The sequence below is a fragment of the Oncorhynchus masou genome, chromosome 6 (genome assembly GCF_036934945.1).
Source record: "Oncorhynchus masou masou isolate Uvic2021 chromosome 6, UVic_Omas_1.1, whole genome shotgun sequence".
Classification (NCBI taxonomy): Eukaryota; Metazoa; Chordata; class Actinopteri; order Salmoniformes; family Salmonidae; genus Oncorhynchus; species Oncorhynchus masou.
In genome coordinates this window covers 5,444,824-5,458,065 of record NC_088217.1, presented here as the reverse complement: position 1 = coordinate 5,458,065, position 13,242 = coordinate 5,444,824, and the positions used below count along the sequence as shown (strand labels likewise).

At 43.2% G+C, this 13,242-nt stretch overlaps 1 protein-coding gene across 1 annotated transcript in view; it reads right to left on the bottom strand.

Annotated features, from left to right (window-relative positions):
* Nucleotides 1–1,731: 1,731 nt before the first annotated feature.
* slc6a11b (solute carrier family 6 member 11b) overlaps nt 1,732–13,242 on the bottom strand; it is a 103,521-nt gene continuing 92,010 nt past the window's right edge. Inside the window, exon 15 of the mRNA XM_064967448.1 lies at nt 1,732–11,574. Coding sequence (XP_064823520.1) covers nt 11,422–11,574 — 153 coding nt within the window. The 3' untranslated portion in view covers nt 1,732–11,421. The remainder of the gene's footprint in view (nt 11,575–13,242) is intronic.

Sequence of the window (13,242 nt, the reverse complement as noted above, 5' to 3'; positions counted from 1 at the left end):
AGCCTCATCCAGGCCGGGGTAGGGCATCATTGTAAATAGGAATTTGTTTTTAACTGACTGAAAGATCAAATAAAATACCAACATGTTAAGTTTCATGCAAAATGGAAAATGGAGGAGAAGCATTTTAGGTGATTTTCACAAAATCCTAAATGGTAGAAAATTCATCTTGAGGCAAATGTGTTCCTTGTGAGAGGGACCTAAGAGAAACATGTACTCTCTCTAGGCTACACGGGGTCTGACCTTTCAAGTTGTGGAATTTAAATTGCTTGTTATAGCGCCGCCATGTGGCCCTTGACCATATTGCTAAGTTGCACAGTCCTGGGCCTTTTCTTCTTCGTTGAACCCCTAATAATGAATTGCAATATACAGTGGGGCAAAAAAGTATTTAGTCAGCCACCAATTGTGCAAGTTCTTCCACTTAAAAAGATGAGAGAGGCCTGTAATTTTCATCATAGGTACACAGGATTTTTAATGAATATATTTGCAAATTATGGTGGAAAATAAGTATTTGGTCAATAACAAAAGTTTATCTCAATACTTTTGTTATATACCCTTTGTTGGCAATGACAAACGTTTTCTGTAAGTCTTCACAAGGTTTTCACACACTGTTGCTGGTATTTTGGCCCATTCCTCCATTCCTGACTAAATACTTTTTTGCCCCACTGTATAAGATAGGGTAAACCCTTAATAATAATAAATATAGCTGCATGCAGCGTTGCCGGGGTTCAAGCTGTGGGCCCATTGTGCCAGGACACACTTCTGTACTCCTTACCATCACAAATCAACAAGATCCTCCGATAGTTCTGATGTATTTTGTATTTTCTGATACTGTTTTGTTATGATACTTTAAACATTTTCTTCTCCTGAACAGCTGGACCAGTCGGTACAAAATTTGGTATATAGCATCTATGCATACACCTCTTCTCACGCAACATTTCCCAAGGCTCTAGTCAAACAATATGGTCACTATGAACCAATGATCTTACATGAATGGGTTTTCCTGTTAAACAGCGCCCCCATGCGTCAAAAAAATAACCATAAACATACTCAAAATCCCTGAGCGTGTGTGCCAAATTTCATCACTCTGAGTCAAACAGATCAAAGAGATAAACATGTGTCCATTATAGCACCACCATGTGGTTGATCTAAGTATTGTATATGTTGATGGGTGGCGGTTAAGAGGTTGGGCCAGTAACCGAAAGATTGCTGGTTCGAATCCTAAGTTCTGTTGTTGTTCCCTTGAGCAAGGCACTTAACCTATCGGTTGCTCTTGCACTTTCAACATTTTCACTTGTTACAGCGCCACCATGTGGCCCAATCGGCATGGGATTGCATTGATTCCTGGTCGGCTCAGTTGGTAGACCATGGCACTTGCAATGCCAGGGTTGTAGGTTCAATTGCCCCTTGAAAATGTATACACTCACTGTAAGTCACTCTGGATAAATGACATAAATGAGAGGGTAAGTTGCACATGGTCTTATCATCTCAATGTTAATATTCCACGACGGAATAATAGTAATGAACGTCAACAAATACAACAGGGTTTCGCGAGCTGAAACCCCTAACTACAACAACAGTTTACTCATAATAATAATTACTAATTACATAATTACTCATCGCATGAGATAGAAGTCAAACTCTATTTTTCTTTTGTAATGTTTATTATTAAAAACGGGTAAGCAAGCAGTTATTCTGCCCTGTGATTTGAAAACCAAAATCTGTGTAAAACAGTAACATTAAAAACAACCTTTTATTTTTTATTTTTAATCCCACTATATTTCTCTAAAACGTATGTTCGTTTGAGTGACATATCGAAAGATTCCAAAGAAACAAAACAACAACAACAAAAAGGGGCCTTCAGAAAGCATTGACTTGATGTCTTACAGCCTGAATTCAACATGGATTAAATATACAGCATCAGTCAAAAGTTTGGACACACACACATCATTCAAGGGTTTTTCTTTCTTTTTTGAAACTATTTTCTACATTCTAGAATAAAAGTGAAGACATAAAAACTATGATTATAACACATAAGAAAATCATGTAGTAACAAAATAAATATATATTTGCCAAGAGGGTGTAAAGCTATCATCAAGGCAAAGAGTGGCTACTTTGAAGAATCTCAAACATAAAATATATTTTGATTTGTTTAACGCTTTTTTTGGTTACTACATGATTCCATATGTGTTATTTCATAGTTTTGATGTCTTTGTTATTATTCGACAATGTAAAAAATATTTTTTTTTAAATAAAGAAAAATCCTTGAGTAGATGTGTCCAAACGTTTCACTGGTACTGTACATTAGTTCTTACCAATCAACACACAAAACCCCATAATGACAAAGTGAAAATATGTTTTTAGACATTTTTGAAAATGTATTGAAAAGTAAATAGAAAAATATCAAATTACATATTAGTGTTCAAATCCCTTCTGCTATGACACTCCAAACTGAGCTCAGGAATATCTCATTTACATAAGTAGTCACACCCCTCCACTCCAAACTGAGCTCAGGAATATCTCATTTACATAAGTAGTCACACCCCTCCACTCCAAACTGAGCTCAGGAATAACTCATTTACATAAGTAGTCACACCCCTTTGTTATGACACTCCAAACTGAGCTCAGGAATATCTCATTTACATAAGTAGTCACACCCCTTAACTCCAAACTGAGCTCAGGAATATCTCATTTACATAAGTAGTCACACCCCTCCACTCCAAACTGAGCTCAGGAATATCTCATTTACATAAGTCGCCACACCCCTTCACTCCAAACTGAGCTCAGGAAGATCTCATTTACATAAGTAGTCACACCCCTTTGTTATGACACTCCAAACTGAGCTCAGGAATATCTCATTTACATAAGTAGTCACACCCCTTTGCTATGTCACTCCAAACTGAGCTCAGGAATATCTCATTTACATAAGTAGTCACACCCCTCCACTCCAAACTGAGCTCAGGAATATCTCATTTACATAAGTAGTCACACCCCTCCACTCCAAACTGAGCTCAGGAAGATCTCATTTACATAAGTAGTCACACCCCTTTGTTATGACACTCCAAACTGAGTTCAGGAATATCTCATTTACATAAGTAGTCACACCCCTTTGTTATGACACTCCAAACTGAGCTCAGGAATATCTCATTTACATAAGTAGTCACACCCCTTAACTCCAAACTGAGCTCAGGAATATCTCATTTACATAAGTAGTCACACCCCTTAACTCCAAACTGAGCTCGGGAATATCTAATTTACATAAGTCGTCACACCCCTTTGCTATGACACTCCAAATTGAGCTCAGGTGCATCCAATTTCCTTTGATCATCCTTGAGATGTCACTACAACTTGATTGGAGCCCACCTGTAGCCAATTCAATTGTTTGTACATGATTTGGAAAGTAACGCGTTTGTCTATATAAGGTCCACAGTTGACAGTGCGTGTCAGAGCAGAAACTACATCATATATCATGAAGTCTAAGGAACTGTCCATAGATCTCTGATAGAGAATAGTGATGAGGCATATATCTGGGGAAGGGTATAAAACAATTTTCTAGAGTGTTGAAAGTTTCCAAGAGCATAGTTGTCTCCAACATTGGGAAAGGAACACAAATATGGAACTGCTCAGACTCCGCCTAGAGCTGGCTGTCTGACCAAACTCAACAACCGGGCAAGATGGACCTTGGTCAAGGGAGGTGACCAAGAACCCATTGACCACTCTGACAGAACTACAGAGTTTCCTTCGGATGAGATGGGAGAACCTACCAAAAGGACACCACTTCACCAGTCTGGGCTTTATGGGAGAGTGGCCATAAGGGAAGCCACTTCTGAGAAAAAGGCACATGACAGCACGCCTGGAGTTTGGAAAAAGGCACATGACCGCACGCCTGGAGTTTGGAAAAAGGCACATGACAGCACGCCTGGAGTTCATTTGCAAAAAGGCAACTGAAAGGCAAAAGATTATGTGGTCTGATGAGACAAAAATGTAACTCTGTGGACTGAATGCAAAGCGGTATGTCTGGAGAAAACCAGGCACAACTCATTACCCATCTAACACCATCGAACTGTGAAGCATGGTGGTGGCAGCATCATGCTATGGAGATGCTTTTCGGTGGCAGGGACTGGGAAACTGGTAAGGGTAGAGGGGAACAATGACTGGAGCCAAATACACGCAAATCCTTGATGAGAACCTGCTTCAGAGTGTAAACGACCGTAGACTGGGGCAAAGATTTGCATTCCAACAGGACAACGACCCCAAGCAGACAGCCAAAGCAACACTGGAATGGTTTCAGAACAAGAATGTGAAAGTCCTTGAGTGGCCCAGCCAAAGCCCAGACTTGAAGCTAGTAGCAATCTGTGGAAAGACATGAAGATTGCTGTTCACCACACACCATCTAACTTAACAGATCTTGAGCAAATCTGCAAGGGAGAAAATCCCCAAATCCAGATGTATAAAGCTGATACAGACATACCCAAGACGACTCAATGCTGATACGGACATACCTAAGACGACTCAAAGCTGATACAGACATACTCAAGACAACTGAAAGCTGATACAGACATACTCAAGACAACTGAAAGCTGATACAGACATACCTAAGACGACTCAAAGCTGATACAGACATACCCAAGACGACTCAAAGCTGATACAGATATACTCAAGATGACTCAATGCTGATACAGACATACCTAAGACGACTCAAAGCTGATACAGACATACCTAAGACGACTCAAAGCTGATACAGACATACCCAAGACGACTCAAAGCTGATACAGACATACCTAAGACGACTCAAAGCTGATACAGACATACCCAAGACGACTCAAAGCTGATACAGATATACTCAAGACGACTGAAAGCTGATACGGACATATCCAAGACGACTCAATGCTGATACAGACATACCCAAGACGACTCGAAGCTGATACAGACATACCCAAGACGACTCAAAGCTGATACAGATATACTCAAGACAACTGAAAGCTGATACGGACATATCCAAGACGACTCAAAGCTGATACAGATATACTCAAGACAACTGAAAGCTGATACGGACATATCCAAGACGACTCAAAGCTGATACAGATATACCCAAGACGACTCAAAGCTGATACAGATATACTCAAGACAACTGAAAGCTGATACGGACATATCCAAGACGACTCAAAGCTGATACAGATATACCCAAGACGACTCAAAGCTGATACAGATATACTCAAGACAACTGAAAGCTGATACGGACATATCCAAGATGACTCAAAGCTGATACAGATATACTCAAGACAACTGAAAGCTGATACGGACATATCCAAGACGACTCAAAGCTGATACAGATATACTCAAGACAACTGAAAGCTGATACGGACATATCCAAGACGACTCAAAGCTGATACAGATATACCCAAGACGACTCAAAGCTGATACAGATATACTCAAGACAACTGAAAGCTGATACGGACATATCCAAGACGACTCAAAGCTGATACAGATATACCCAAGACGACTCAAAGCTGATACAGATATACTCAAGACAACTCAAAGCTGATACAGATATAGTCAAGACGACTCAAAGCTGATACAGATATACCCAAGACGACTCAAAGCTGATACAGATATACTCAAGACAACTCAAAGCTGATACAGATATACTCAAGACGACTCAAAGCTGATACGGACATATCCAAGACGACTCAATGCTGATACGGACATATCCAAGACGACTCAATGCTGATACGGACATACTCAAGACGACTCAAAGCTGATACAGACATACCTAAGACGACTCAAAGCTTATACAGACATACCCAAGACGACTCAAAGCTGATACAGATATACTCAAGACGACTCAAAGCTTATACAGACATACCCAAGACGACTCAAAGCTGATACAGATATACTCAAGACAACTGAAAGCTGATACGGACATATCCAAGACGACTCAATGCTGATACAGACATACCCAAGACGACTCGAAGCTGATACAGACATAACTAAGATGACTCAAAGCTGATAGACATACCCAAGACGACTCAAAGCTGATACAGACATACCCAAGATGACTCAAAGCTGATACAGACATATCCAAGAATACTCAAAGATGATACCGACATACCCAAAACGACTCAAAGCTGATACAGACATACCCAAGATGACTCAACACTGTAATCACCGCCAAAGGTGCTTCTACAAATTATTGCCTCAGGGGTGTGAATTCGTATGTCAATGAGACAGTTTTGTATTTAATTTTCAATACACTTTGCAAACATTTATAAAAAAACATGTTTTGACTTTGTCGTTATGAGTTATTGTGTGTAGATTGGTGAGATAAAAACTGGGGGTATGAGTACTTTCTGAAGGCACTGTATATTTGTTTGTCTCATATGGTACTGTATTCCCAACACAGTTTAACCAGAGACCAATGGGTAGGGCACTACTTTTCACCAGAGATCAATGGGTAGGGCACTACTTTTCACCAGAGATCAATGGGTAGGGCACTACTTTTCACCAGTTCAATGGGTAGGGCACTACTTTTCACCAGAGACCAATGGGTAGGGCACTACTTTTCACCAGAGACCAATGGGTAGGGCGCTACTTTTCACCAGATCAATGGGTAGGGCACTACTTTTCACCAGAGATCAATGGGTAGGGCACTACTTTTCACCAGATCAATGGGTAGGGCACTGCTTTTCACCAGAGACCAATGGGTAGGGCACTACTTTTCACCAGATCAATGGGTAGGGCACTACTTTTCACCAGAGACCAATGGGTAGGGCACTACTTTTCACCAGATCAATGGGTAGGGCACTACTTTTCACCAGATCAATGGGTAGGGCACTACTTTTCACCAGATCAATGGGTAGGGCACTACTTTTCACCAGATCAATGGGTAGGGCACTACTTTTCACCAGATCAATGGGTAGGGCACTACTTTTCACCAGAGATCAATGGGTAGGGCACTACTTTTCACCAGATCAATGGGTAGGGCACTACTTTTCACCAGAGATAAATGGGTAGGGCACTAGATTTCACCAGAGATCAATGGGTAGGGCACTAGATTTCACCAGCTCAATGGGTAGGGCACTACTTTTCACCAGAGACCAATGGGTAGGGAACTAGATTTCACCAGACCAATGGGTAGGGCACTACTTTTCACCAGAGACCAATGGGTAGGGCACTACTTTTCACCAGAGACCAATGGGTAGGGCCCTACTTTTCACCAGAGACCAATGGGTAGGGCACTACTTCTCACCAGAGATCAATGGGTAGGGCACTACTTTTCACCAGATCAATGGGTAGGGCACTGCTTTTCACCAGAGACCAATGGGTAGTGCACTATATAGCAAATTGGGTGCAGTTTAGGATGTGTACTTTGTCCTTTTCACACTTCATCTATAAGAAATAAGACCACAAAACATTTCTACTAGGATGTAAACATATACATCAATCTCCAATGTTAAATCAAGCTGTTAAAATAACGCCACACATTGTTTAAGTTGCACAAACGTCAGTGAAGATGAAGAGGTGATAGAGAGAGTAGAGACCACAGATAACAGAGTGGTGATAGAGAGAGTAGAGATCACAGATAACAGAGACGTGATAAAGTAGAGACCACAGATAACAGAGGTGATAGAGAGAGTAGAGACCACAGATAACAGAGCATCCCTGTGTCCAGTCCACAGTATATACCAAGGCCAGAGAGCTACCGTCGTGTAGGTTTCATTGCCAACCCTAATCTAGAACACCTGATTCTAATAATGAGCTGGTTGATAAGCTGATAAACTGAATCAGGTTAGTTACAACTGGGGATGGTAGCCCTCCAGGAACAGCATTGGAGAACCCTAGTGGACCCAGTAACGTTCCTCCAGGAACAGCATTGGAGAACCCTAGTAGACCCAGTAACGTTCCACCAGGAACAGCATTGGAGAACCCTGGTGGACCCAGTAACGTTCCTCCAGGAACAGCATTGGAGAACCCTGGTGGACCCAGTAACGTTCCTCCAGGAACAGCGTTGGAGAACCCTGGTGGACCCAGTAACGTTCCACCAGGAACAGCATTGGAGAACCCTAGTGGACCCAGTAACGTTCCTCCAGGAACAGCATTGGAGAACCCTAGTGGACCCAGTAACGTTCCACCAGGAACAGCATTGGAGAACCCTGGTGGACCCAGTAACGTTCCTCCAGGAACAGCATTGGAGAACCCTGGTGGACCCAGTAACGTTCCTCCAGGAACAGCATTGGAGAACCCTGGTGGACCCAGTAACGTTACTCCAGGAACAGCATTGGAGAACCCTGGTGGACCCAGTAACGTTCCTCCAGGAACAGCATTGGAGAACCCTAGTGGACCCAGTAACGTTCCACCAGGAACAGCATTGGAGAACCCTGGTGGACCCAGTAACGTTCCTCCAGGAACAGCGTTGGAGAACCCTGGTGGACGCAGTAACGTTCCTCCAGGAACAGCATTGGAGAACCCTAGTGGACCCAGTAACGTTCCACCAGGAACAGCATTGGAGAACCCTGGTGGACCCAGTAACGTTCCTCTAGGAACAGCGTTGGAGAACCCTGGTGGACCCAGTAACGTTCCTCCAGGAACAGCGTTGGAGAACCCTGGTGGACGCAGTAACGTTCCTCCAGGAACAGCGTTGGAGAACCCTGGTGGACCCAGCAACACTCCTCCAGGTTCTTTTTCCTAACGAACACGATTCATCTGAACCAATCACAATCCTGATGATCGGTAGAATGAAATGTGAATCTGCCAATCAAGGATGAGCAGCAGCTGATTAGGTAAAATCAGGTGTGTTAGCGCAGGTCTAGAGAAAAAGCCTGCACCGCATGCTCTCCAGGAAGCAGACTAGTCACACCGCAGTAGACAGGCCCAATTAGCAGCTAGTGGCCACAAAGAGTTGATTGGACAAGGAAGATGGGGCGGGGCGACTGTGGATATGAGACCAGCTCATTCCGCCCCCTACTTAAGGTCAAAACCAGCTAGTGTCACTATCAACGAGGAGGATGAGGGGAGAAGGAGGAGGACGAGGATGAGGGAGAAGGAGGATGAGGAGGGGGGAGGAGACTGACGGTTCTGTCTGTCTCTCTATCTATCTGGACTCTGAGCCGAACGGAGCCGAGCAGAACCGAAAAAATTATGAGACGCGCATCATCTGTCAGTTTGGATTAAACTCAGTCTAATCGCTGTGAAATGACCGAGGAGAAAGAAGACGTCATTGTTGTCACTGACACTGAAACTAAATCGGCCTGCGAGTCAGTCAGAGATGACAATGGGGACTAAGGACCTTTCAACCAGGGCTGGAGCACAGTGCCCTACTGCCTCTTTAAGGACCTTTCAACCAGGGCTGGAGCACAGTGCCCTACTGCCTCTTTAAGGACCTTTCAACCAGGGCTGGTGCAGTGCCCTACTGCCTTTTTAAGGACCTTTCAACCAGGGCTGGAGCACAGTGCCCTACTGCCTCTTTAAGGACCTTTCAACCAGGGCTGGCGCACAGTGCCCTACTGCCTCTTTAAGGACCTTTCAACCAGGGCTGGAGCTCAGTGCCCTACTGCCTCTTTAAGGAACTTTCAACCAGGGCTGGAGCACAGTGCCCTGCTGCCTCTTTAAGGACCTTTCAACCAGGGCTGGAGCACAGTGCCCTACTGCCTCTTTAAGACTAGGAAGCTACCCCCAGAATCACGGGGTAGCTGGGAGCAAATACTCCAACCAGAGTTACTGGAAGACCCAAGAACTTGGGGAAAGTTAATTTAATTTTGGAGGTTCGGAGGTTCTCTCTATAAGTTTATAACAACCCTGGGAAGGAGGTTCTCTCTATAAGTTTATAACATCCCTGGGAAGGAGGTTCTCTCTATAAGTTGATAACAACTCTGGGAAGGAGGTTCTCTCTATAAGTTTATAACATCCCTGGGAAGGAGGTTCTCTCTATAAGTTGATAACAACTCTGGGAAGAAGGTTCTCTCTATAAGTTGATAACAACCCTGGGAAGGAGGTTCTCTCTATAAGTTGATAACAACCCTGGGAAGGAGGTTCTCTCTATAAGTTTATAACATCCCTGGGAAGGAGGTTCTCTCTATAAGTTGATAACATCCCTGGGAAGGAGGTTCTCTCTATAAGTTGATAACAACCCTGGGAAGGAGGTTCTCTCTATAAGTTGATAACAACCCTGGGAAGGAGGTTCTCTCTATAAGTTGATAACAACCCTGGGAAGGAGGTTCTCTCTATAAGTTGATAACAACCCTGGGAAGGAGGTTCTCTCTATAACTTGATAACAACCCTGGGAAGAAGGTTCTCTCTATAAGTTGATAACAACTCTGGGAAGGAGGTTCTCTCTATAAGTTGATAACAACCCTGGGAAGTAGGTTCTCTCTATAAGTTGATAACAACTCTGGGAAGGAGGTTCTCTCTATAAGTTGATAACAACTCTGGGAAGGAGGTTCTCTCTATAAGTTGATAACAACTCTGGGAAGGAGGTTCTCTCTATAAGTTGATAACAACTCTGGGAAGGAGGTTCTCTCTATAAATGTATAATAATCTCTCTAAACACAAAATGCACTTCAGCAAGGTTCCAGCAGTACTGCTGTACACTGACTGGACAAAACATTAAGAATCCCTGCTCTTTCCATGACATAGACCGACCAGGTGAATTCAGGTGAAAGCTATGATCTCTTATTGATCTCGCGTGTTAAATCCACTTTAAGCAGTGTAAATGAAGGGGAGGAGACATGTTAAAGATCGATTTTTAAGCCTTGAGATAATTGAGACATGTATTGTGTATGTGTTTTATTCAGAAGGTGAATAGGCCTTTGAACGGGATATGTTAGTAGGTGCTGCCGTGGGTTTTCATGATCAACAGATTCCTGTGTGTATCAAGAATGATCCACCCTCCAAAGGACATCCAGCCAACTTGACACAGCTGTGGGGAAGCACTGGAGTCAACAAGGGGCCAGCATCCCTGTGGAAACGCTTTCGACACCTTGTAGAGTCCATCCCCCCGACGAATTGAGTTAGGGGGCATGGAAGGTGTTCTTAATGTTTTGTATACTCAGTGAATGAGTTAGATAAAGACCTACAGTTGTACAGTAAAACACTAGTGACACGAATACCTGCACGATATCATGCCGATCTCAATCAATATACTTGATATTCTTCTAATCGTTAAAAATGATCTCTTTAGTCATAATGTTAACGTAGATGATGTGTTAATAAAGTTCGTACAAAAAAAGAAGAAGCAAGACTAATAATTATGTGATAACTTCTTTCTCTTTTAAAAACAAAACCCTAAATAAAACAGTCCTTTATTATCGTCTGTTTGTTGTTTCTTTTGTTTGTTTGTTTTGTTTGTTGTTTGTTGTTGTCTTCATTGTGGTTGTGGTTGGGGACAGACAGATAGAGGCTTGGTCAGTGGTTGGACTTTGAGAAGTGTTAGAAATGGGTCTCCTTCTCTGTGATGGTAGCGATCTTTGCAGCTTTCTTTGACTCTTTGCTGGGCTTGGGTCTGATGGTGAAGGGGCTCATACCAGCCAGTTTACCTCTCATCACCAGATCTGGACTGGGGGTGGTCAGGAAAGTCATCCTCTGTAGAAGGAGAGAGGGACAGGAAGATAGGACAGATTGGGGAGAGAAGGGGAAGAGAGATTCTCATTAGATCCTGCTGAGGTGGGACAATGGATCAAAGGTCCGTTTCGCGTCCTCCGCCTCACATATGGTTGATATCTGAGCCCTCATGCTATCTCCAGTGATGTGAGTGTTACGGACGTCACGCTGCTCGCTTAGCGAGTGTCACTTCCTCCTTGTTCGGCACATGCCTGGATCGAACCGAGGACCTCTGCTTTGCTAACACATGTGGCCGCCCTCCTTGGCAACGTACCAACGGGACGATCTGAAGAACTCACTGTTAAAAATTAATTTAAGCAACAGCCACTAGTCTCTTGTATGCTCAGGTCCAATTATATCCACTTCACTTTCATGCTCATATCATTAGCTATCCGTATACCCTACCAGCCCTCACTAGCCTGCTTCTCTCAACATGCCCTACCAGCCCTCACTAGCCTGCTTCTCTCAACATGCCCTACCATCCCTCACTAGCCTGCTGTTAAGATATTTTATTAAGGTTTATGATAAATGGTTAAATAATTCTACCCAGAAACTTAACCATTAGGGATTAGAGGTAGCATGAACAAGGAGTAATTAAAAATAATAAACACAGCTCCAACTAGGTTGGAGGGGGGAAGAGAGGAATGTATGTGTGTGTTTAACGAAAACAAAGAGGGTCATTAACCTATGTTTGAACCGACCCGGCTGTAACTCTGGGGAGATAAGATAGGACAGGGAGAGCGCCTCCAGGTTTTCTGTATCTGGGGGGGACTGGAACTGTCAGCTAAATGGTAATAAACTGTGGTGAGACTTCAGGAGATAATCCAGATATAGTGTGTCATGTATGTGCGTTAGTGGGTTGGAATGGACTTCAGAAGCTGCTTTGTCCTTGTCGGAGAGGAGGGGGGGGGGCATTTAAGACGCTATGATGAAATGTGAGGTATATAAACCAATGTACATGGTATTATGACCAGCGCTCTCGAGAATAAACGCTATTGGCTAATTTCGGTTGACTGGTCCCTGTCTATTTTATGCAAATAAGGATCTTACAAATTCTTAGAAACGGACAGAGTGTTTTAAATTGAATTAGTTAATGAACACATAAGAACTAAATTCATCTAACACCTGCTTCTCAGTATCCCCTACCACCCTCACTCACCTGCTTCTCTCAGCATCACCTAACAAAACGGATGTCACTGTGATAGACTGCATCCAGTTTGCTGAGTAGAGTTTTGGAAGCTATTTTGTAGATGACATCACCAAAGTTGAGGATCGGTAGGATGGTCAGTTTTACGAGGGTATGTTTGGCAGCATGAGTGAAGGATGCTTTGTTGCGAAATAGGAAGCCGATTCGAGATTTAATTTTGGATTGGAGATGCTTAATATGAGTCTGGAAGGAGTCTAACCAGACACCTATGTATTTGTAGTTGTTCACATATTCTAAGTCAGAGCCGTCCAGAGTAGTGATGCTGGACGGGCGGGCAGGTGCAGGCAGCGATCGGTTGAAGAGCATGCATTTAGTTTTACTTGCATTTAAGAGCAGTTGGAGGCCACGGAAGGAGAGTTGTACGGCATTGAAGCTCGTCTGGAGGTTAGTTAACACAGTGTCTAATGAAGGGCCAGAGATATACAGAATGTAGGTCTAACGGA